The sequence below is a fragment of the Macrobrachium nipponense genome, chromosome 20 (assembly GCF_015104395.2).
Source record: "Macrobrachium nipponense isolate FS-2020 chromosome 20, ASM1510439v2, whole genome shotgun sequence".
NCBI lineage: Eukaryota > Metazoa > Arthropoda > Malacostraca > Decapoda > Palaemonidae > Macrobrachium > Macrobrachium nipponense.
Genome location: NC_061089.1, coordinates 19,170,506 through 19,197,113, shown reverse-complemented (window position 1 = coordinate 19,197,113; position 26,608 = coordinate 19,170,506). Strand labels below are relative to the sequence as shown.

At 43.6% G+C, this 26,608-nt stretch overlaps 1 protein-coding gene across 1 annotated transcript in view; it reads right to left on the bottom strand.

Moving 5' to 3' along the window:
• Positions 1-26,608, bottom strand: part of LOC135222756 (uncharacterized) — an 83,253-nt gene that overhangs the window by 15,856 nt on the left and 40,789 nt on the right. The window contains exons 6-12 of the mRNA XM_064261012.1: positions 25,832-25,842; positions 25,606-25,646; positions 19,011-19,024; positions 10,070-10,098; positions 4,959-5,138; positions 4,154-4,347; positions 3,560-3,696 (exon numbers count right to left, since the gene is read on the bottom strand). Coding sequence (XP_064117082.1) covers positions 3,560-3,696; positions 4,154-4,347; positions 4,959-5,138; positions 10,070-10,098; positions 19,011-19,024; positions 25,606-25,646; positions 25,832-25,842 — 606 coding nt within the window. The remainder of the gene's footprint in view (positions 1-3,559; positions 3,697-4,153; positions 4,348-4,958; positions 5,139-10,069; positions 10,099-19,010; positions 19,025-25,605; positions 25,647-25,831; positions 25,843-26,608) is intronic.

The window sequence follows — 26,608 nt, the reverse complement described above, 5'->3', positions numbered from 1 at the left end:
CTCCCTCGAAAAGGCGCTTGGGCCAGAGGAGAAACCGAAGGAACAGTCTCCACAGGAGCTTTAGGTCTCTTAGTAGACTGTGCCAGTAAATCCGAAGTAGATTTCTTATCTAGCGCAGACGAAATTGACAAACTACATCGTCTGGAAAGAGGTTATCTTTCACAAAAGGAGCAAACAAGAGAGCAGCAGACTTCTGTTGGGACGTAACCCTTTTAGAAGCAAAGGAGCACCAAAGTTGCCTTTTCTTAAGGGTACCAAAGGCGATGAGCGAAGCTAACTCATCACTCCATCTCTAATGGATTTGTCCGCACAGGACAGAACACCAATCCAATCCTCCGCTAACTCCTGGGAAAGAGAAGGACAGTCTCGATCTTGGCCGCTAAAGCGCCAATAGTCCAATCAAGGAAGCTAAAGACTTCCAAAAGTTTAAATTGATTCTTTACAACGTGGTCCAACTCAGGCGCTGTAAAGAAAACTTTCGCTGCGGCGAAAGCAGATCTTCTAGAGGAGTCGATTAAACTGGAGAAGTCTCCCTGGGAGGAGGGGCAGAAACTCCCAGAGAAGGAGCTTCCCCAGGTTACATAAAACCTATACCTCTTACGAAGCAACTTAGAGGGAGGGTAAGCAAAAAGAGCCTTCCCTAAGTCTTCTTTTCATAGACATCCATTTCTCCGTCTCTTTCAACGAATGTCTAACCGCTTTAGATAGAACAAGTTTTGGGAGGAGAGGGTCTGAAGTTTTCCTCCTCATCAAAAAAGTCGAAGTTGAGCGCGGAGCCGCTCTCAAAATAATCTGGATAAGATACCAGAAGAAATCTAAGAGACGTGAATAACACGAGAGGTGATGTGAATCCTCCTCCTCTACTTCTTCTTCATTCTCCGATACCGCCGAAGAAGTAGACGGAACTACAACCGGATCTGAAGGTTTCGAACCACCCTTGGACTCATTCATCCAGTTGGTTAACATCTCTAACTGCTTGCGCAAAGGCGCCAGAGACGAATCAAAAACAGTTAACGAAGGCTTGGAAGAGCCTAAATGTTCAGCAGGAGGCGGAAAAAAAAGAAAAACTACTTGCGCCTCGCTCGGAGCCGCCGAAATTCGAGGCGAAACAGGCGCATCAGGCGTAACAGACGAAAAAGCGCCTAAAGAAACACCCTTAGAACTGCTAGCTACAGCGCTAAAACCACAATCTCTACTAGTAGATGGAGCCGAAAAGGCACAGATTGAGGCGACGAACGAGCCGCTAACGGCCGCGGCGCAACCCTACTCTCAGGCTCCTTATACCGCTTGACTGGAGGAGGCGAAGAATCGGCGCCTGAACGCCTCTTTAAGGGACGCGAAACGGGCGAATCTCGCCAGAGCGCCGCGCGACCGGAGACGAATCGCTTGAATCATTCGAAAGGCGTCTGACCGCAACACCTTTCCAACGCTTAACCGAGCCCTGTTGAGGCGCAACAGGCTCAACAAGAGATGGCGCCCTGTCTGTGGGCAAATCCCGAATCGACTCCCTTGGACTTCCGTATGTCTTCTCCCCGGTGCGGGGGAGCTGGACAGTGACCTTTGTCTAGGAGACGTGTCAGGACAGACAGACGCACCCTCAACTACACTCTTACCTGAGGCCGCTTTCTCCAAAAACGTCTTAACTGAATTACCAAGTTGCAAAACCGTATTCGCTAGTACCGAAAATTTCTGATCTAACCTCGATTCCAGACTGGCAATGGTGTCGGAAGAAACTACACGGGAAGCCGGAGAAGTGGGATTAGTAGGAGGAATAGGAGGTGTAGTTAAAGGAGACATAACAATTTGAGGAGAAACAGAAGGAACAGATGCATCGCAAGACGAAGCAGAGCTAAGTATACTTTCCCTAAGCGTCTGCTTTTACCTAATTCTGTCTTTAGCTAATTTCTCCGAGTATGAACTAAAAAACTTCCATTGAGAATCAGTTCCAATCACTACACCTCCCGTTTACATGGTTTCGAGCTGCTGCAAACAAACCTGTCCCCTACACTTTAAAACACATTTAGTGTGAGAATCATATTCTAACTTGGATATCTAGTTTTACATCCTGAGATGCAAAACCTAACTCCCGACGGACTAGAATCCGACATGGCAACGCCTAAATAAAAAGCAAAATAACAACAACGCCAAAAAAGAGTACTTCACCAATTCCGAAGATCAATTCCACCAGAAAAAAAAGCGAAGCAAAGTCATCCAACCGCACCGACCACCGATGTTCACGGACGCCGGCAGGAAAAGAATTGGATTCACCTGGGCAGTTGTACCTGGTTCTCCCCCGCGACCCCGTAGGGAGGAGAGATGACGTCATCACCACCAGTGTTGGCGACGCCGACGCGCTAAATTTGAATTTAGTATCCTGCCGCTCGTGGAAATCACGGCTCTATAATTGTTCGGTAAGACACTACAATAAAAGTGATTTGTTTACCTCCCAGTCGCGCGGCGCGCGACGATCGGACAAGCAGTTAACTACCGTTTCTCCCCTTGTTCGAAGCTTACGACCGTTCCAGCTGCCGCTAGCTACTTCCTATTGTTAAAGGACCGATGGTTTGTATTAACGTATCGGAACAAAGCAATATTTATTCCTCAGAAATAGTATCAAAGGAACCATTTCACAGGCCGACACAGGTCGTTGCCCAGAAATAGATTTTTCCTTTGTCAAAATCCCTTTTCTGACACTTTTGTTGCTTCAGATGTTCTCTGGATAGCCTTCGAAACATCAGTTACAGGACCTTCATGATGCTTTTATAAAATGAAGTATTAGGAAATTATAGACTATTTCCCTGGCCTCAGGGGGTGGGTGAAGACATTTACGGGAGTCACTTGGGCTGGGCTGTCCATACTTTTCACAGTGGGTGATCGAGAGCGAGTATCCTTTAATGATATTGACCATGACCTTTTAAATCCTCTTAAAAATCATAGGTCCCCTAAACTCAGATCTGGCATCGCCGGGGATTTCAAGAAATGAAAACTACTTCAATAGACTCCATGAAGCTAATATGATTACCATAACATGAAAATTGCCAACGTATGATATCCGTACAAGCCACACCACAGCGATCTTGGAAAAGTAAACGCACTTTAGTATAGTCCTGTGTGTTTTTGCTGAACTACTCGTGTGTTCGTATGGCCGATTTAAGTTGAGTTATTTACAGTACAGTATTAGGTTTAACATAAGAAAAATTTTTCAAATTCTTACATTTTCTAAAATATGTCATAAGTTACTTTGACTTTAAGGGACAAGAGACTTGAAATTTACAGAGATCTTTTTCTTCCTGATGGTGATAAATCCTCAGGAAAGATACGCACCTCCAAATCTCGCATTTCCTATAAGTGAGTAAAATTTATTATTGAACTGATGTATCTTTGCCCAGCTGAAGGAAATGAAAGCGGGTTTGTCTGGTGAAAATTTTTAGCTGGTCTAAAACTACTGAAATAATAGGCCCTTATACAACAATAGTTTGTACTTTTCACAAAGGATCAAATCTTATTTTCCTTCTATATAAAAAAAAAACTACAGTATACATACAGCACTCACACTTACTTTGTGCAATTGCCCTTGCATGACTATGGTCCCAAGCTAACCTTGGAACCACATTGTCTAATGCAAAAATACCAGCAGCAGCCATCATACCACACTGGTGTAAACCCCCTCCTAATACTTTCCGTATTCTTAATGCCCTGAAGATGGAGAAAGAAAACTTGTGGTGGATTTAAAAAATTATATATTTCATTATAATTATTTTATCAACACATTTCTTGAAGTAATAATTCCTCAACATACTCCTCAAATGAATCTATGTAGAATTATTAAGTAGAATGATTTAAAACAAATACGTATGAGGTGTTTGGAAGGGCCAATATGATGCCAAGATTCCACTGTATTACCACAAACAATGAACAAAATAGCTTTAGAAAAGGTTTAATCACTTCAAGTCTACAATCTTGTGTCATATCATAAAATTTCTTTCTCTTATAAAAAAAACTGACCATTTTTCTAATGCAAAATGATGCAAAGTTCTAAAAGTCTAAGTTATGTTCTCATCTAATATAACATTCTGATCGCTCTACTTAAAATTGATCAAGTATAGTCATACTAAATCCTGTATACAGTACACTGTTGTGGAAATGAACTAACCTTGCAATAAAATCTTTTGTTCCAACTACAAGGGAACCCATTGGTGCACCAAGGCCTTTATTAAGGCATAAGGCAACTGAGTCACATGATGCAACTAGACGACTTGGATTCATTCCCAAAGCTACCGATGCATTCATCAATCTGGCTCCGTCCACGTGTATTGGAAGATTTAGGTCACGACACATTTCTCCTAACTGGAAAATAACATTCTGAGGTAATCAACATTCAACCAATCAAAAATAATAATGACATCTACAAGATCCTACTCCTGTGCTCCTGATAAAATATCCTTTAATTAAAATTCTACAGAATTTGCTCATTCATGTAATTTTGCATAAATTAAGTACAATATTTATGATTAACATAAGTTGATATTTTACAAATATCACTGACACAATAATCTAGAGTCCTCTATCTCCTATTTCCATAATTTCCTGGGTTTTACTACAGGAGGTTTTCCTGCTACTTCATAGCTACTGCTTTTCTAACAAACTGTTCCTCATCCTTTCTCAACATATGCCCAAAGCATCCCACTCTTTGAGACCTCATTTTTTCAGCCTCTGTACACCATTTCTCTCCTTATTTGTGATACAATTTTCCTAATGTGCTCTGGCCATGACACTTAGTATTCTATGGCCATGTCTTTTCAAAATCTCTTTAATTTTCCTTAACATAAAAATGTTTATAATGATGGACTTATATAATTTGAAAAGTTTATAAACTCACTCCTCAACAAATAAATTCTTTAGTCTCAAAAATCAAACTGCAGTACTATAAATAGATAAGCTTACCAAAAGAAACTTACCTCATCCAGCCATTCTAAAGGTAAAGCCTTTCCTCCTTTCATACTATGTGTATTTTCAATGCAGACTAGAGTAGTAACAGGAAAATATGGGTTATTATCTCGAATTAATGTTCGCAATTCAGATAGTGAGAAAGTTCCATCAGGCAAATTCTTTATTGTGCGGTGATGAACGCCCCCAACCTAGAGGAATAAATTAGGGATACAATATTAGTAAGGAAAATAGTACAGTAGTGCCTCAGGATACGAAATTAATCTGTTCCGAAGCGGCCTTCGTAACCTGATTTTTTCGTATCTTGAACTACGTTTTACATGTAAATTGCCTAATTCGTTCCAAGCCCTACAAAAACAGCACAGTAAATTTTATAATAAAGCTAAATTGACCAATAAACAATGAAATGCAACAATTTGGACCATTCAATACCTAACATAACCTTTATTGTAGTACGTACCTGTAAATAAAATGTATTAGTGTACATGGTACAAGAAATACTTTACGTACATGTATGTACATATGTAGTAAAATGTGGAACCTTACCTTATGAGTGAGGCGATCTCCGAAAGTGGCGACAGAGGAGGAGGACAAATGGCAGAAAACATGAACACTTAACTTTACGAAACACATTAAAAAAGGCAGAAAACATTAACACTAAACTTTACGAAACACATTAACAAATGGCAGAAAACATTAACACTTCTTGATTATCTCCGTCTTCGTTCTCCATAGAAAGCATCCTCTTCTTTCTGTGAACTTCAGCAACATTTTTGGGACCCATGGCTAACAACGTAAGTAATTAAGTTCACACACAACACGATTAAGTAACTCACTGTACAACGAAAGCGAAATCACTAACACGAATTTACGTTAACAAACGAAATATATGTGAAGGAACGAATTCCAGTGTTTACAATGACGTTGCCGCAAAAAATGGTCAAGGAACGCCTTTACATAGAGGCATGATGCTGACAAATAGGAGAGCAGGATCTTATGGCGGTGACTAGCATCATGAACCAATGAAAGAGCGGGAGGATGGTGGTGAGTCTACTCAGTTGGTGGCACGTGAGTTTTAAAATGGTTCTGGTGGTCCAGGCGAATCTCGGGCTTTACCCTTTTTCAACCTGAATTATTTTCGTATACAGAAGCAAAAAAATCTTCGTATTTGATTTCATAACTTGGATTTTTCGTAAGTAGGAACTTTCGTATGTCGAGGTTCCACTGTATAACAAAACTATTTTTATTGTACTGTTCATAGAGTATACTACAAAGTACATTTAGCAGAATTTCAATACTGTATTTTATAGTACCTATAGAATCGCATTTTTATTCCTCCTTAACATAATTCACAGGCAACTGGGATTCTTTGTTAGCTTACATTAAATTACAAAGAATAGGCAGTAGTAGATTGCTGAAAAATTGCAAAGCTTCAAAATTTTTATGTTTGTATGCATATTAAAAACCTAGTTTAACAAAAGCAATAAAGGAACTGTGAAAGGACTGTCCTGTTTTCCTGTTGTTACACAAACAAAACCCTCACTCCTGACTGATAATGCACATGGCAAAAAGTGGATAAACCACATTAAACAAGTTCTCAGTTTACTAAAATATATCATTATGGCTGCCTTTTATATATATATACCAGCTGGCAAGCCCTATGACACATTTGACGACTGATGTGATAAAAATTTGAGGGGGCACTACTAAGGTACTAGATGTCCCCTTGGACATAAAGTATACGCAAGAGGATGAAATGTCCCAGAGATACTGAGAGAGGTATGAGAGGTTGAGGCAAAGGAATGAGGTGCTTATGCTCAAGGGGGTCAGAGCTGACAGGAGTCCTTTGGTAAATAGGAATTGACTTACAATGAAATAACATGTGAAGGTCCCAACACCTTGCTCCTAATTAATGTTGAAAGTCTTCAGGATTTCTAAAATATAAAAAATAGTGATTCCTTGCATTGCTACACTTAGACCTGCCAATACAATAACTAAAATTTACTTTTTTGAAATGACATCACCAATTATGTGTGCCTCTTCAAATAATTTAAAATTTTCCATAATGACCTCAATGTGGTGAAATTATATCCTCCGATTGCTCGAAATGGTCCACAGCACATATTTTTCTTTAAGAAGGCAACAATGGTAGGAATTTTAGGCACTGGAATTTTATTACAAACCAGAAATCAACTTAAGTTTACCTTAAATATCGTTGGTAGTCGCCAAAAGCAGACACGAGAACTAACCTAGCATTCTTATATAACCCTTATACACATTTGGCCAAACATGCAAATTGACTTATATAAGATACTTAGCTGGTTCGTCGTCTTCAGGAAGATAAGTACAATTAATTACATAGTATAACCAATGCAGAATGGCATTGCTCGCCACAACTGGGATCCAAGAATGTCCCCTTAAATTGCCATGTGTGGACAGTAACCTGGACAGCAGCACATTGGCCCAACATTAAAGCGGGAAAAAAAAAAATTGGAGGGAAACTCTTGTCGCATTTGCGAAATACGGGCGAAAAAATATCACTTACTAATCATTGATTAGTAAATCACAAAATCTAAAGCAAAATTAATGATAAAGAAATTAACACCTTTTCTTTTAATGGAAATGAAAATTAAATGTGTCATTTTATGACATTCTCGGGCCAAGCCAAAAAAATTAAGCAACAAAAAAAAAGGGTGATTTCTCACATAAGAATTAAACTTAACTTACAGAGCTCCTTGTTTTATGAACTCTCTCTTCTCTAGTGTAGCTCTAGTTTTGCTAGCACGTTAAGGACGTGTTTCAATCATCTGACCAGGGGGATGAGGCATTTCAGAACTAGGAACATCAGTGTTCACATTATCATCAAGATTACCTATAAGTTCCTCATTCACTGGTTCACTAACCTCTAAAGTACAAGCTTTTCAACTGTTTGTGTACTGACATGACCTTTGCAGTACACATCTACAGAAAGTATGACTCCTTCTGAATCAGGTCAAAGTTCAACAATTCTACCTAAAGGCCACTCACTTCTTGGAGATTCAACTTGGACCAAAACAACATCCCCAACTTTAAGATTATTCAATTCCCTAGCTCTATCAGAACCATAATGACGTTCTCGTAAGGAAATTATATATTCATTCTTCCAGACCTTCTCAAACTTGGAAATGATACAAGTGTTACGGTGTCGAAATATCCTGGGAAAGGTCGACACAATGTTACAGCCTCTGAGAGAGGTCCACTTCAGGTTCGATATGAAATAATAAATAAAAAAAAATATTTCAACACCAACAGTTGAAACTGGGGATACGAATATAGAAAGAAGCACTAACACAGGAAAGGTTTATTTACAAGCTTACTAACAAAGGTAAATGCAGAATGGTATCTCCTATTTACATAAAAAGACAGAATCTTACACTGCATGAACTGGGGGAACAGTGAGGCAATTCAAATACTTGCTAGTCAATTTGGTAATTCAAAGCGATGGCTTCTCCAAAAGTAGAGCGGCAATTGCAGACGTCCTCTTGACTCCGTATTGCAGAAACTAGACTACTTGAAAGGCAGGAACTACCCAAAACCTCGAGCACGACCTTTTCTTCTCTGAAGTCTGTTCGACGTCGAGATAACACGAGATAATTCGTCCACTCCTGAAGACGACTAGACCAATATCCAACCAACTCTCGAACAACTATTCTGATCCTTCGTTGGTTCCTTTTTCTCTTATCTCTCACGGATGATCTTTGCTGCTGCTGATTCCTCACTGATAATCTGATCTGTAGCTCTTACTGAGGATATCTCTCTGTGACTAACTGGTGTCTCTCTTTTACGATCTCTCTCTCTTCTACGATCACTGCTCTCCAAAGTTCGTTCGTCGCATTTATACGGCACTCTGGGGGCGGAGCCTACGGCGAGCGTCACAAGCTCGCGAGGTTTCCGGAAGGTCTTAGATGAATCTAGATGAGGTATTGCATCAGAAATCGCGGCATTTCTCTTGCCACTTAGGCGTGTGTTGCACTCCACAACACCCCCGACGATTCCAGAACAGCCGCGAGAAACGGCGCCTCCAACACGGGCGCGAAAGCCTCCTTACTGCCGAAATTCTCGAAAATGCGTTCTCCTTTCCTTTAACTTCCTTTGCTATGAAGCAATTACCATCACACGCCCCCCCAAAAGAGAAAAATAAATGAAATCAACTGATTTTATTTTTCTTTTAAGGAGAAGCAAGAACTAAACAGCGGGGAAACAATTCTGCATAAAGCTTTAATACTTTTTCATCCACTCAACCACTCGTGCCAAAACAGAAAACGGTCATTAGGCTACTCATTCTGAAAAAACTAGAGAGGCTATCTGCTATAACATTATCCTTCTCTCTTACCATTTCCGTTTTCTGAACTCTGATTAAAACTTATAAATACTAAAACACCACTTGTGTTTTCCTCAAAACTAATCTCACTCAGTAACACTGTTACACAGGCGGAGGCCACGGCACGGGGCGTTGTTTATAATTCTGAAGCAAATTTACATTCATTGCCTTTGCTCTACTCTTACCCACATTAATTCTATAATGTATATTTCCCCTCTTCTCTAAAACTGAAAAAGGACCTTCGAACTTATATGGTAAAAAGGGACTTTCTCTCGAGACTAGTACTAAAACTTTATCTCTTACACACAAACTTCTCTTGTTTGCTCTAAGATCATGTCTTCCTTCAGTTTCCCCTTGACTTCCGTTCAGGTTTTCTTTCGCTAAGTGCCAAGCGCTTCCGTTCTCCTCCACTAGTTGCCAAACATCTCTTAGATTGTTTTTATAATACTCAAGATTAGTTATGCAATCATCTCTACCCTTACTTCTAGGCAAACGTCCGAACATATTCATAAATACATTTTCAAAAGATTCGCCTACTGAAGGAATATTACACAACTGAACTCTGGGAAGTACTTGAATCGGTTTCCCGGCAATTTGATATTCAGGACAGCTTAAAGCAAACCTCTTAAAACACACATAATTTTTCATCTTAGGCCAAAAGTATGCCCTACTAATACACTTGAAAATTTTATTTACTCCTAAATGTCCTTGCTCATCGTGTGCTACCTTCAAAATTAATTCATGAAACTTCCTAGGAACTACTAAATTTTCTGTGATTCCCCCTTCACTACCTGACTTAGGACTAACATGACACAAAACTTCGTTCTTTAAACAAAAAGTTTCCTTACACACATCATCGAGATCATCATCCAGCTCACATTAAAAAATTTGGGTTAGTGTCTCATCCTCTTTCTGCAACTTGTCTAGCTCATCCTTATCCAAAACGTTAGAGCCTAATTCATCACTGTAACTAGTACTAGATACTGGTACATTTACTACGTTACTCCCGACAGCTACACCTTCTGTTTGGCTATCACTGTCAACCTCGATAGAGTCCGGTCTCTCAGCCATGCTCATGCCAAGATCAACCTCGCCACCTCTATCACACTCCTTCGAATCCACGAACTCACTCTCGTTCGAATCCACGAACTTACTCTCGTTCGAATTCACGAACTTACTCTCGTTCGAATCCACGAACTTACTTTCGTTCGAATCCATGAACTTACTTTCGTTCGAATCCACGAACTTATTATGACCGTAGTCTACGTCTGTATCTAAACCTGACCTAGTTACTACCATTTCAGGCACTGGAATATTCCTCACAGCAGGATTCACATTCTTGGATATAGCTAAGTCGTTACCGACAATAATGTCAACGCCTTCAATGGGCAAACTGTCCACAACTGCAAGTTTTACTTCTCCTGACACTACCTGACTTTCTAAATTCAACTTCAACAAAGGACAAAGAACACAAGTGTTAGGAAATCCACCTAACATGACTTTCTCTTCCATATTGATTTCTGCCCTGTTCGGCACACACTCTCTTCGAATCAGTGAAACAGCAGCACCTGTGTCTCGAAGCAAGACCACTTCTCTCGAATCTACTCCTCCAAGAGAGGAAACTACGCCTTCTGACAGAAATTCACCAAAAATTTTCCTAGTTTCTCTCATCACATCATTCCTACTTGACGAAAGGTTAACTTGAGATACTGGTTTCTTACCGTCCTTCTTATCTACTGCACAATTTCTCGCTAAATGCCCTTTCCCATTACATCGAAAATAAGTTAATTCTGAGCCACTAGATGCCACTTTACTCTTACAAACCTTAGACGTACTATGTATGACCAGGTTTTCCGCATGTATAACAAGAATAGTCACTTCTACTCGCATTGCTATTACTAGGACTGAAACCTTTACTGCTTTGTACTCTACCAGACGAAGGATCATTTCGTTTCTTACTAACACTCAAATTATGAATTAGACTACGTATATTCGTCAGCTAACCTAGTTGCTTCTGCAAAAGATACTTCTCGCCTATCCTCTATATAAAGTTTAATCTCAGGAGATACGTTATCTTTGAAGTTTTCTAACAACACTAAGTTCTTCAAACTATCAAAATCCTCAACCTTAGCAGAAGTTAACCAATCAAAAAACAGCCTCTCTAACTTCTTACCGTATTCTACATATGTAGTACTTTCATCCTTTCTCAAATTTCTAAATTTTTTACAGTATGCCTCTGGTACTAACCTATACGCGCTAAGAACAGTTTCTTTCACGATATCGTAATTATCACATTCCTCCTTAGACATACAACTATACACAGTAAGTGCCCTACCACTCAAAACTGACTGCAAATATAAAGTCCACGTTTCTTTAGGAGAACCTACTCGTTCCATTAACTTTTCAAAACAGATGAAATATGTCGTAACATCTTCCTCATCAAACTTTGGTACTAATTTTAGCACTGCACTCATACTTAACGTATCAGCTCCATTTTCGTTCTCGCCTGACCGACTATTACGAGTACTTTCCCTTAACCAAGCAATTTCCAACTCATGCATACGCTCTTTCTCTCTCTCTTCCTGCTGCATTACCAACATTTCTCTCTCTCCCTGCATTTTCCTCACTTCTCTCTCAGCTGCTCTTTCATCTCTCTATACTTTTCCCTTTCTTTCCTCTCAACATACTCATGGAGATCATTCCCCTCTAGACCTAGTAGCTTACCTAACTCAATAAACTCTTTCACCATCTCACTCATTCTGATTCTTTATATCCTCCCTGTTTCAAACTGTTAAAGTGTTGATAGCCTAGGCAAGGTCGCCACAATGTTACGGTGTCGAAATATCCTGGGAAAGGTCGACACAATGTTACGGCCTCTAAGAGAGGACGTCCGCTTCAGGTTCAATATGAAATAATAAATAAAAAAAAATATTTCAACACCAACAGTTGAAACTGGGGATACGAATATAGAAAGAAACACTAACACAGCAAAGGTTTATTTACAAGCTTACTAACAAAGGTAAATGCAGAATGGTATCTCCTATTTACATAAAAAGACAGAATCTTACACTGCATGAACTGGGGGAACAGTGAGGCAATTCAAATACTTGCTAGTCAATTTGGTAATTCAAAGCGATGGCTTCTCCAAAAGTAGAGCGGCAATTGCAGACATCCTCTTGACTCCGTATTGCAGAAACTAGACTACTTGAAAGGCAGGAACTACCCAAAACCTCGAGCACGACCTTTTCTTCTCTGAAGTCTGTTCGACGTCGAGATAACACGAGATAATTCGTCCACTCCTGAAGACGACTAGACCAATATCCAACCAACTCTCGAACAACTATTCTGATCCTTCGTTGGTTCCTTTTTCTCTTATCTCTCACGGATGATCTCTGCTGCTGCTGATTCCTCACTGATAATCTGATCTGTGGCTCTTACTGAGGATATCTCTCTGTGACTAACTGGTGTCTCTCTTTTACGATCTCTCTCTCTTCTACGATCACTGCTCTCCAAAGTTCCTTCGTCGCATTTATACGGCACTCTGGGGGCGGAGCCTACAGCGAGCGTCACGGGCTCGCGAGGTTTCCGGAGTTCTTAGATGAATCTAGATGAGGTATTGCATCAGAAATCGCGGCATTTCTCCCACCACTTAGGCGAGTGTTGCACTCCACAACACGCCCAACGATTCCAGAACAGCCGCGAGAAATGGCGCCTCCAACACGGGCGCGAAAGCCTCCTTACTGCCGTACTTCTCGAAAATGCGTTCTCCTTTCCTTTAACTTCCTTTGCTATGAAGCAATTACCATCACAACAAGACAATAAGGAAAATTGCTTATTCAACTGATCGTGGTCCATGTAAGTAGGATCAGATTCATCCTCTAAAACTACTGGTGGCATAGCTTCAATTGATCTGCCATATAGGAAATGTGAAGGTGGCAAGGGTTCTGGAGACATTCTATCACTGTTGATATAAGTGAGCGGTCTATTATTAACACAAGATTGAATCTCAACAACCACAGTCTGAAGTTCATCTAAACTGACTCTCTTATGATACAAAACTTTTCGCCAGCAATTCTTAACAACCTTAATCATCCTCTCATAGAAGACAAGGTGCTCTGGGAGCGATGAATTTCCAAACAATACCTTAATTACTAAAATATTCTCATATTTGAGGATCACTACATATTTCCTCAAGAAACTAGGCAGTTGTTTTAAAGTTTGTCCCATTATCTGAAATTATTTGTTTGGGAACAGATCAGGTGCCACAAAACCTACAAAAAATTAATAAGAATGATTCTGCTGTCATATCTAAAGCCACATCTAGGTGAACTGCTCTTGTAGCTGTACAAGTAAACAAGCAGATATAAACCTTCCTTGGCTCATTATCTTCAGTCTTTGTAATGACAATAGGCCCAGAATAATTAACACCTACATTCTCAAATGGTCTGTTCAAAACAACTCTATGTAAAGGTAAAGAAGGGGGACCAGGGTAAACACAGGGTTTACCTTCAACTTTCCTACAGAGAACACATTTTCTAATCACTTTGTGTACTGCTTGCCTTCCCTTGGGAATCCAAAGTTGTCGATGAATAGTAGCAAGAGTTTCCTGTACTCCATGTAAATTATACCTATGTGCCTTTAAAATGAAAAGGTTAGTTAAATGTTCTCCCGGTGGAACTAGTACAGGGTATTTGGAATTCACAGCAATCTCAGCATGCTGGAGGCAACCTCTTGACCTCATCAGTCCAATGGATGGATCAAAATACAGACCTAAGTCCTTCATCAAATCAGAACATTCAACAGACAAGCTATGAGGTTTCTGCAAAAGATCATACAAGCTCTTAAATTCAATAGGATCAGGATTCACAGAATAAAACAGCCAAAAAAAGTTTGTTTAAACTTAGTAAGTTGATAATATCTCAGCCAATAAACTGCTGGATCTGGTAAAGTTATCCTTGACACTCGATTTGGGGATATCTTGAGTAACAATTTTTTCAGAAACTGAAAAACATATTTCGTTATCATGAAAATCTTCTCCAGAGAAGAACATTCTCTAACTTCAAACAAACATTCAACCTTAACTGGATCAATTTGTCTCTACGATGTTATCTCATAAACTACAACTTCATCCTTTTGACTTGCCCACAAACTTTCACATGGTAGCCAAGAAGGACCTTTAAACCATAAAGAATTTGACACCAAGTCTTTAACTTCAACTCCAGGAGTCACTAAGTCAGCAGGATTTTCTACAGTAGATACATGAAACATTTGATAATTGGCTGACACTTCTCTGATCTCAGCCACCCTGTTCTTGACATAAGTAATTTTGCAATTATCATTTCTGACCCATTGAATAGCAGCCTCATTATCAGACCAAACCACAGTTCTGGAAATATTAACATCACTTAAAATTTTGTGAATGTAGTTGGCTAATTTAGTTCCTAACCAAACTGATGTCAATTCCAATTGTGGAAGAGTTTTTGTTTTAAGGGGAGCAACCTTAGCTTTTGCCATAACAAGATTGCTGTCTCCATTTCCTACCAAATAGGGTGCACAACCATAAGCTTTGGTCGAGCTGTCACAAAATATGTGCAAAACATAGTTTACTCCTTGAGTTGCAACTTTGCGAGGTACTGAAAATTCACTAAGTGCCTTGAACTCTTCATATAATTCCATCCAACTACTTAAAAATTCTTCACCTAATCGATCATTCCAGGAGACATTAGTCCTCCAAGCAGCTTGAATAAGGATTTTACCCCTTATAATTACTGGAGAAAGGAATCCTAGTGGATCAAAAAACCATTGAGACCAAACGAAGTAAATTGCGTTTTGTGATTACTTCAGGTACGAATATTTAGCCGACTTCAGACTAAGCATGTCTGAGTTGACATCCCAATTCAATCCAATAAACATACTACTACCCTGAAGATTATCAACATAAAAGGATTTGGCAATCAAATTCTTAAAGGGGCTACCTGACCTACTCAAATGATAGTCAAGTGTTGCCATCAACAAAAATGGAGATGATGTGCTACCAAACAGCACACTAGCAAATCTATAAGTGTCTAAACCTGGCTCTGGGTTCTGCAGATCTCAGAACCACAGAAACCTGACAAAATCTCGATCAACATTCTACAGGCCTACCCGCAAAAAGGCCTTGCTAATATCTGCACAAAATGCAAAATCATTGACTCTAAACTTTAACAAAACATCACCTAACTTCTCTGTCTGGGAGGGTCCCTTGATTAAACAATCATTGAGAGAAGGATTATCCTTTCCATCTCGAGCACTGCAATTATACGCTATCCTTAAGGGGGTAGTGTCTGAATCTTTTAAGCACCCCATGATGCGGAATATAATGTGTATTAGCACCAGCTACTGCATCACGAACTTTCTCAATAAATTTCTGTTTTAACTGATCCTGGATGATATTATGGTATGCATCCAAACGTCCAGGAACCTTAGATAAATTTTTCCTTAATGTATACACTTGACCTAAAGCCATTCTATAGTTGTTGGGCAAAAGAGGGCAATTTTCTTTCCAGGGAAGACGAACAAAATACTGTCCATTTTGATACTCAACACTATCGACATACCTTTAGTAGACACAATCTACAGTTGGATTGATGCCTATCGATTCTAATTCCCATAATTTATGAACTTGTTTATTATTCTCTTCAATTAAATCACTAACATGAAGAGGAGAAATATTAGCAGTTAATCTGCAAACAACAACATTTGTCTTAACGGAAGTTTCCACGTTATTGGAAAATTGTGAGGAAATCCTACCAAATGGAATGTAACCACCAGGTGTCTCAAACAATCTAACACCTTCATACTTGGTAACACTACCAACAAAATCAGCAAAATAATAAGAACCCACCATTAATTCAATCCCTGAGACAGTGTCGGATGAAATTTCATCTGCAGTTTTAAACCCTTTACCCTGCAGCATTTGATAAACCTTATGCATGCCTGGTGCAGAAATACTACCTGGTAACTCATCCACAATTACAACTCTCATCTTCTTAATCCTCCTACCTAGAGAAACCAGAGGTGTCACAATATCAAATTGTCCCTCCTTTGGCTGGGACTGAAGACCTTGCAAAACAAGTTGTTGACTCTCAACAGTCTTTAGCTGTAGTGCCGTAGCTGACTTGGAAGTAATAAATGAAATCTGCGATCCAGGATTGAAAAAGCAGTGAACATACTGTGACTTGGAATTATCATTATTAGATACCTTGACTTGAGCCGTAGCTAAAGCAGAAGAATATTTGGACCCAGCACTCTTTGTACTTGAAACTACACTCTTAACTTCAATGTTTGTAGTACTGTTAACTTGCTTATCTGACTTTACAGTACCATCTGATTTCACCTCACTTTGCAACTTGCCTCCAAAATTGCTGTAGCAAAAAACTTCATTATGATTAGTCTTATTGCAGACAAAGCATTTAACAGGCTGCAAACACCTGCCATTATGCTTATTTCTTAAACATCTAGAACACCGTCCCATATCTATCAGCCTACTTCTTCGGGAAGTTGCATCTGCATACTTTGAGCATCGTCTGGCTCTGTGACTATCTGATGAACACAATAAACATTGGTTTTTAAAAGATGTTGCTTCAACTGAATAAGTTCCAATCTGAGTCTTATCTGTAAATACCTGCTGTGTCTGGTTGGAGGATTTCACTTTATCTCTAACTTGAGATTTGCCACTTTCCTGTGGAAATTTATCACTATCAGACTGTAATTTGCCACTATTTGGCATCCTATCAAGAATTTCAAGGTGGTCGGCAAGACCTGTGCTGATTTGACCAACTGTAAAATATTTAGTCTGAAACAGAACAGCAATAAGCCAATGGGAAGACTGTAAATCAGTAACATAGTGTTGAAGTCTTCATAATTCTTTCAAAATCCAGCTTAAACTGCTCCAATTCCTTAGCAGTATTCTTAGGCTTAACCATATTGAACAACTGAAGCACTAATGTTTGTTTTACCTTCTCTGGGTTAGCAAATCTATCTTGCAAAGCTGCAATAGCATCATCATAGTCTTGGTCTATGACCTGAAATCCTGAGACAACTAACAATGCTTTACCTTTCAAACATGACTTAAGGTGTGTCATTTTCAATACCTTGTCCATATCCTTACGATCATGAACTAACGACCGGAAACTGTCCCACCAAGTTTGCCATTCTTCTACCCTTCCATCAAAGCTGTTAATCTTTACTTCAGGTAAACGTACCCTGGCACTCTGTAGTTGATCTAAAAAAATGATATTGTTAAGATACAATAAAGTTTGTTCATACTTACCTGGCAGATATATATATAGCTGTATTCTCTGAAGTCCGACAGAATTTCTAAAAACTTATGACACACGTAGTGGGAGTAGGGTGGTTAGTACCCATTACCGCCGCTGGGAGGCGGGTATCAGGAACCATTCCCATTTTCTATCAGATTTCTATCTCCACTGTCTCCTGAGGGGAGGTGGGTGGGTACTTAAAATATATATATCTGCCAGGTAAGTATGAACAAACTTTATTGTATCTTAACAATATCATTTTGTTCGTGAAACTTACCTGTCAGTTATATATATAGCTGAATCCCACCTTTGGCGGTGGGAGAGACAGAAAAGGATTTTAGGAAACATATACATGTAGATGATTGACATCTTGGTTCCTTACCTGTTAGCATAGCTGACTTCGTGATTACTGTCACCCAAGCCTGCATCTGCTTCACTAGAGTTACCAACAAGGTAGTGACCTGTGTAGTTGGTGCGTTCTAGATGATCTGTCAACGGGGACGTGACTGCAATGTGACTAGACCATGACCATACTTCCGAGGGCAACGAGGCAAAACCACCACCTAAGTTAGCCTAACAAAATACTCCCACATAAAAAGGCTAATAGAAGGGAAGTCCGCATTCGGCGGCCGACCCTACAACCATAAACATTACAAAGATTAAAAAACTCACCTACCCTTTTCTATGGGAAAGGATGAGTGCTACCTCCTGCCCCCAAAATAGTGTCTGCGGCGACGTATGGCCCAAGAGAGTAACAGTTTTCGTACGTCGTTCTCACCTCCCGTAGGTAGTGCGAGGCGAACACTGAGTTACTCCTCCAAAAAGTGGCACTCAAAATGTCTTTGAGGGCCATATTTTTCTGGAAGGCTATCGAGGTCGAAATAGCCCTCACTTCGTGAGCGTTTACTCTCAACAGTCCAAAATCACTGTCCTTGCAAGAAGAGTGCGCCTCCTTTATGGTGTTCCTTAAAAAGAATGCCAGCGCATTCTTGGACATGGGCATATCTGGTCTCTTGACCGAACACCATAAGTTCTCCGCAGAACCTCTACAATTCCTTGTTCTCCGAAGGTATTCTCTTAGAGCCCTGACAGGACACAGGACTCTTTCTGGCTCTTGACCAATGATCTCCGCCATACCCTTGATCTCGAACGCCTTAGGCCAAGGGTTGGAGGGGTTCTCATTCTTAGCCAGAAACGTCATTCCCAAAGAGCAGACCGCATTATGCCCTTTGAAGCCGACGTGCTTACTAATAGCTTGTATCTCGCTAACTCTCTTCGCCGTTGCCAGAGCAGTTAGGAATACAGTCTTCTTCGTCAAGTCTCGCAAAGACGCAGTGTGAAGAGGTTCAAAGCGACTTGACATTAAAAACTTTAGGACCACGTCTAAGTTCCAAGAAGGCAACTTAGGTAGAGGCACCTTGGTGGTCTCAAAAGATCTCAATAGATCATGGAGATCTTTGTTATTGGCTAGGTCTAGACCTCTATGACGAAAAACCACAGATAAAACACTTCTGTAGCCCTTAATGGTTGACACTGCAAGCTTCAAATCTCGTCTGAGATAAAGTAGGAAGTCGGCGATCTGGCTCACAGAGGTCGTGGTAGAGGAAACTCCTTTCTTCTTACACCAGCTCCTAAAAGCTGCCCACTTCGATTGGTAAACCGTGATTGAAGATGGTCTCCTCGTGGTGGCGATAGCTTTAGCCACAGGTTTCGAAAAACCTCTCGCTCTGGCCAGCTTCTGGATAGTCTGAACGCAGTCAGACTCAGAGCGGAGAGGTTTTTGTGGTACCTCTCGAAGTGGGGCTGTTTGAGTAAATCTCTCCTTAAAGGAAGAGATCTCGGAAAATCTACCAGGAATGACATCACCTCTGTGAACCAGTCCGCTGCGGGCCAAAAGGGGGCGATTAACATTAACCTCGTCCCTTCCGAAGCTGCAAACTTTCTTATCACTTCCCCCAGAATCTTGAAGGGGAGAAATGTGTAGAGATCTAGGCCCGTCCAATCCCATAAAAGGGCGTCTACTGCTACTGCTCCCGGATCGAGAACCGGGGAGCAGTAAAGAGGAAGTCTCGCCGTTCTTGATGTCGCGAAAATGTCCACCAAAGGACATCCCCAAAGACCCCACAGCTCCTGGCATACGTCCTGATGGAGGGTCCACTCTGTCGGCAGCAACTGTCCTTGTCGACTGAGGAGATCCGCACGGACGTTCTCGACTCCGGCAATGAACCTTGTCAAGATCGTGATTTCTCTCGCCTTCGCCCAAAGCAGAATCTCTTTCGCTAGAGCGAACAGGGAGAGAGAGTGCGTTCCTCCTTGTTTCTTCAAGTATGCCAGGGCTGTGGTGTTGTCCAAGTTGACTTGGACTACGCGACGGGAGACTTTGTCTTGAAAGAACCGGAGCGCTAACTGAACCACTGCCAGCTCTTTGAAGTTGATATGCCAGGCTACCTGTTCCCCTCTCCAGGTGCCTGACACTTCCTCCCCCCCTAGTGTTGCTCCCCACCCCGTGGATGACGCGTCGGAGAACAACACTATGTCGGGGTTCCGAAGCTTGAGGGACATGCCCTCTGACAGCTTCAACGGATCGAGCCACCTAAGATTACCTCTTCTGAGATGGTTAACATCATTTCGAGGTTGTCCTTGTCTGTCCAGTTGTCCGACAGGAAGAACTGAAGAGGTCGGAGGTGTAGCCTCCCCAGGGAAACAAACTTCTCCAGCGAGGAAATGGTCCCCAGCAGACTCATCCAGTCCCTCACCGAGCATGAATCCTTCCCTAGAAAGGCTGACGCTTTTTCTATGCCTTGTTGCTGACGTTCCTGGGACGGAAAAGCCCGAAAAGCCACTGAATCCATCTGAATCCCCAGATACACGATGGACTGTGTTGGGGTCAGATGTGACTTTTCGAAGTTCACCAGAAGTCCCAGGGACGCAGCTAAAGACAGTGTCGTTTGCAGGTCCTTCAGGCACCGGGTCTGCGAAGAGGCTCGTATGAGCCAGTCGTCCAGATAGAGCGAGATCCTGATGTTGGAAAGATGGAGCCACCTCGCCACATTCTTCATTAAGATGGTGAACACAAATGGGGCCGTACTCAGTCCGAAACAACGAGCCCTGAACTGAAAGACCTTTCCTTTCAGGACAAACCGAAGGTACTTCATTGATTGGGGATGTATCGGGACGTGAAAGTAGGCATCCTGAAGGTCGAGTGATACCATCCCATCTCCAGGTCTTAAGGCCCCCAGAACTGACTGAGGTGTTTCCATCTTGAACCTCTGCTTCTCTATAAAGAGGTTCAGACAACTTACGTCCAAGACCGGCCGCCACCCTCCCGACTGTTTCGGAACTAGAAACAATCTGTTGTAAAATCCTGGCGTTGCCAGGTCTAAGACCTGTTCCACTGCTCGCTTCTCGAGCATCTGCTCGAGCAGGTCGAAAAGTATCTTCCGCTTTTCTCAAGGATATGACGGGGACAAGTCCCTGGGAGTGGAAGTCAGCGGGGGCGGCTTTACGAAAGGGATTTTGTACCCCTTCTCTATGATGTTGAGAGACCAGGTGTCCGCCTCTCTCTCTCTCCAGGCTTCTCCAAACAACTGCAGCCTGGCTCCTACCGGTGACTGAAGGACGGATCTCTCACTTCTTGCCCCTAGACTTAGCCGGGGCTCTACCTCTAGGAAGACTTCTTCCTCGGGGTGAAGATCTAGCTGAAGTTCCTCCACGAAAGGGCTTCTGCTTTCTAATAGATTGGACTCCTGAAGATGTGGAAGGGCCAGTAGGACGTCGCGACGACTGAGCCAAAAGGTCTTGAGTGGCTTTCTCTTGAAGGCTTACTGCCAGATCCTTCACCATAACCTGGGGGAAGAGATGGCTCGAAAAAGGCGCATACAAAAGCTCTGCCCTCTGTGCGGGAGAGACAGACTTAGCTGCAAAATTGCAATAAAGCGATCTTTTCTTCAAAACGCCTGCTGAAAAATGAGAGGCTAACTCCTCCGAGCCATCCCTGACGGCCTTGTCCATGCATGACAATACACTGGACAGCTCCCCGAGGCTAATCGAATCTGGCTTACGAGACTGGTTGTCTAACACTCCCAGACACCAGTCTAAGAAGTTGAAGACTTCTAAGGAACTGAAAAGGCCCTTCAAAAGATGATCCAGTTCTGAAGTCGTCCACGAGACCTTCGCTGAAGCTAAGAGAGATCTCCTAGAGGCATCCACAACGCTGGCGAAATCTCCTTGCGCCGAAGTAGGAACCTTCAGTCCCAACTCTTCACCAGTTTCGTACCACATCCCTGCCTTACCGCTAAGTCTAGACGGAGGCAGGGTGAAAGTGGTCCTTCCTTGTGCTTTCCTAGATTCCATCCAGGTGTTAACCTTACGGAAAGCCCTCTTGGTCGATAGCGAAGTCTTCATTTTAACAAAACCAGGTGTTTTGCTTGCTTTCGACGAAGAAAACTGCGAGGGAAGAGAAGGCGGAGCAGAAGGAAGGAAGGTATCCCCGAACGAATCACGGAGAAGCCGAGCTAAGATTTGATAGTCCGAAGAAGCAGACGTCGAAGGTTGTTCTCCGTCAACATCTTCAGAAGAACAGCTTAATTCTCCTTCTTCCTTACCAGAGTGAAACCCTGAAGGAAGAGGCAAAAGTCCCTTCGCTCCGAGTCTCATATCTGAACGATGTCGAGAAGAAGTGGGGAGCGGACCCGAAACAGAATCCTTCACAGTCACAGGGTCAGAAACCAAAGCTTGAGGTGAACGTGATGTTGCACCAAGTCGTGAAGCGTCAGCAAGAGACTCGGGAAAAGCGTCCGAGTGAGAGCGAACTTCCACGTTCGCGTCCAAAGCGCTTTTACGAACTCCTCTACAAGCGTCCAGCGGAGCGTCCATCCTAGCGTCCATCCGAGCATCCAGCGAAGCGTCCAAACAAGCGTCGAGCGAAGCATCCCTTCAAACGCCACCCGAAGCGTCCTTACGAACGTCCCGCGAAGATACAGGTTCTGCATTCTGACGAGCGTCACGTTGATCGTCGACACGAGCAGGTCGACGAGGAGCAGAAAAGGAAGACGCTCTTTCCTTACTACGAGGATCAACACGTACTGAAGTCCGTCCAACAGGCACAACTTCGTCGTCCGCAAAAGCGTCGAGATCGGAATGCCGATTGTCCTCTCGCCGAGAAGAGAGGGGAGCGCGATGAGACCTTTCTCTCTCCAAGGGAGCAAGAGTCAATTGACGTCTACCGCCACCTCTAGACGAACACTGGGGAGAAGAACGAAGTCTAGAGGGTGAAACAACCGGAGACGGGGAAGAACGAGGAGAAGGCGGAGGAGACTGTCTGGTCCTTTTGACCGGCAGTCTGTCGTCCTTCCTGCGACGAGGAACCATCTCCTTCTGCTTAAGCAAAGCATCCAGTTGACGTTGCATAGTGAGGATAATCTCAGTCTGAGAAGTCTCCTTGTGAGGAGAAGAGCTGTGCCTGTGAGAAGGCGAGGGGCGAGGGGACGCCTTCTTCCTCCTCACAGGAAAAGCCCTGGCTCTAGAGCGACTGGGGCGCTCGAAGGCGTCATCGTCCGATGACGTCCTAGTCTTCTTCTGGGGCGGAAAAGCTACGCTTTCCGGAGAAGACCGCCAATCTGACAAAGCATGACGTGAAGTGTCGAGATCTTGGAAGGTCCTCTTCAGAGGCTGCGAATCCGGACGAGATTCCCACCCCTTGCGCGGGGAGGACGCGTCAGAGGACGAAAAATGACAATTTGTCGAAAATTGCATTTTTCCTAACTATACAAACCTGAGGTCCTTTAACAATAGGAAGTAGCTAGCGGCAGCTGGAACGGTCGTAAGCTTCGAACAAGGGGAGAACGGTAGTTAACTGCTTGTCCGATCGTCGCGCGCCGCGCGACTGGGAGGTAAACAAATCACTTTTGCTTTTGGCCCATGCAAAATACGCAGAGTGAGGGGTGGCATGAGGAGGGACTATATGTAAAGGACCTCAGGTTTGTATAGTTAGGAAAAATGCAATTTTCGACAAATTGTCATTTGTTCCGATACGTAATACAAACCATCGGTCCTTTAACAATAGGAAGACTCACTTCTTGGTGGGAGGAATCTGAGTCTTTAGATGAACAGACTGGTGTTCGTCCATCCCTGGAATGCCTCCCTGGTCGTAAGAGCGAGGGAGGGATCCAAGCCTCTGTCCGATTGATCGGGGTGTGCACCGCAGGATCAATGGTCAGACCTCTGGGCCGAGTACTAAGAGAGAGGCAAGCGTATCTCTTCGTACCAGCATTGTAAGAACTTTTTCCTGTACATGAGCAAATATAAAGTAATGGGTTTGTCTCATGTAGGCATCCACTTTCTCCCCCTTGTTGGAGAAAGTGGTGGATATACACTCCTATCTCTAGTTAAAGAGATAGGATGGAGCTCGGTTGAATAGCTTACCTGCATCTGACTCCCTTCCAGCGTGGTACCGTATCCCTCTGCCCACAGGTAGAGGTAGAGAAAGATGGTGAAGAGAAGCCAGTCACTCTCTCATTCGCACATTCATTCTCCAGTCATACCAGGAATCGATGCTGTTCTGCCTGCTCGGGTGCTGGGTAAGCTTACACAACGTGTTGAGCAGCCACCACAGGTCCCAAGGAAAAAGTATCCAAGGACTTGTGGGCAATATCCCGAAGGTAGAAGGACGTGAAGGTGGTCTGGTTGGCCCAGACACACCTGCCTTCAGGACCTGCGCCACGGAGAAGTTCTTACGGAACGCTAAGGAGGGTCCGATACCTCTGACTTCGTGGGCTCTCGGTCGGAGCGTACGGATGTCGTCGCTACCATCAGCCTCGTACGCTCTCCTGATCACCTCACGCAGGCCAGAAAGAAAGCGTGTTCTTGGAAACTTCTTTCTTGGTAACCCCAGTGCTAACGAAGAGCGTCGACACTCAGGCCTGAGGTGTCGAGTTCTCTTCAGATAGCGCCGTAGCGCCCTCACAGGACAAAGCAGCATCTCATCCGCATCGTTATCGGTGAAGTCCAGAAGGGAGGGGATCGTGAAAGACTCGAACCTGTCGTCAGGGATCGACGGATTCTGAGTCTTGGCTACGAAGTTCGGGACGAAATCGAGCGTCACAGATCCCCAGCCTCTGGTGTGTTTAACATCATAAGAAAGACCATGTAGTTCCCCTACTCTCTTCGCCGATGCCAGGGCCAGCAAGAAGAGGGTCTTGAGGGTCAGATCCCTGTCTGACGACTCTCGGAGTGGCTCGAAGGGTCGTCTTCGAGTCAAACTCCTAAGGACGAGAGTCACATCCCACGCAGGGGGCCTGAGTTCCCTGGGTGGGCAAGACCTTTCGAAGCTCCTCATTAGCAAGGAGATCTCGAACGAATTCGAGATGTCCAGTCCCCTCAGTTTTAGGACGAGAGCCAGGGCGGCTCTATATCCTTTAACTGTGGTACTGAGAGGAGCTTCTCTCGGCGAAGAAACACGAGGAAATCCGCTACCTGCTGAAGAGTGGCTCTTGAGAGGAGACAGACCCTGTCTACGACACCAACCACAGAAGACGGCCCACTTCCCCTGGTACACAGCTGCAGAGGACTGTCGGACGTGTCCAGCCATCTCTGTTGCTGCGCTACGAGAAAAGCCTCTCGTTCGCAAGAGATGGTGGATAACAGCCAGCCGTGAAGTTGAAGGGACTGGACTGCTTGGTGGTACCGTTCTACGTTGTGGCTGGGCGAGAAGGTTGTGCCAACTGGGTAGCTCTCTCGGTGCGTCCGCCAAGAAGAGCCAGCAGGTCCGGATACCAAACGGCTTGAGGCCGTTTGGGAGCCACCAGGATCATTCTGAGATTGGGAGTGACCAGCGCTCGACTGATCACTTTCCGAATCAGACAGAAGGGAGGAAAAGGCGTAGGCAAAGAGGTTGTCCCAGGGGTGTTGGAGAGCGTCCTCTGCAGCTGCCCATGGGTCCGGCACGGCTGAAAAGAAAACCTGAAGTTTTCTGTTGTGCCGGGTGGCGAACAGGTCTACGACCGGTCGCCCCCACAGGTTGAAGAGCCTTTCCGCCACGTCTTGGTGTAGAGACCATTCCAGTCCCTATCACCTGATCCCGACGGCTGAGCTTGTCCGCTACTACATTCTCTTGCCTGGAATGTAGCGTGCTGACAGCTCTATCGAGTGAGCCGTGGCCCCACTCGTGCACCTGCACCGTCAACTGATGGAGCGGAAGAGACACTAGCCCCCCCTGCTTGTTGACATATGCCACTACTGTGGTGTTGTCGCACATCAACACCACTGAGTGTCCCACCAAGCGGTCCTGAAACTCTCGGAGAGCGTTGAACGCCGCCTTGAGTTCCAGGACATTGATGTGAAGGTGCTTTTCGTGATGGTCCCACACACCTGCAGTCAGCAACTCCTCCAGGTGTGCGCCCCATCCCTCGGTCGATGCGTCTGAGAACAGAAGCATCTCCGGGGGGGGGAGTGCGTATGGGGCACTCCTCTTAAGAGGTTCTTGTCGTCGAGCCACCAGGCTAGGTCCTGCCTCACCTTGTCCGTGAGAGCCACGGGAAAGTAAGGAGGATCCTTGGCCTGAGACCAACTCTCCCTTAGCCTCCACTGGAGAGACCGCAGGTGAAGACGCCCGTGAGGGACTAACTTCTCGAGTGACGACAGATGGCCGATCACGACTTGCCATTGCTGTGCTGCCTGTTCCTGCCGAGACAGGAACCGGCCGGCTGCCTCCCTGAATTTGCTGATACGCAGGTCTGCGGGAAAGACCTGCCCTGCTACCGTGTCTATCAGCATACCCAGGTAACTTCATCTTCTGCTTGGGTTCGAGATCGGACTTCTCGTAGTTTATCACGATCCCCAGATCGCGACAAAACTTGAGGAGTCGATCTCTGTCCTGTAGCAACTGCGAGCGGGAGCTCGCCAGGACTAGCCAATCGTCGAGATACCTCAGAAGACGTATCCCGTTGCGAATGGGCCCAAGCTGACACCAGAGTGAACACTCGCGTGAACACCTGTGGGGCGG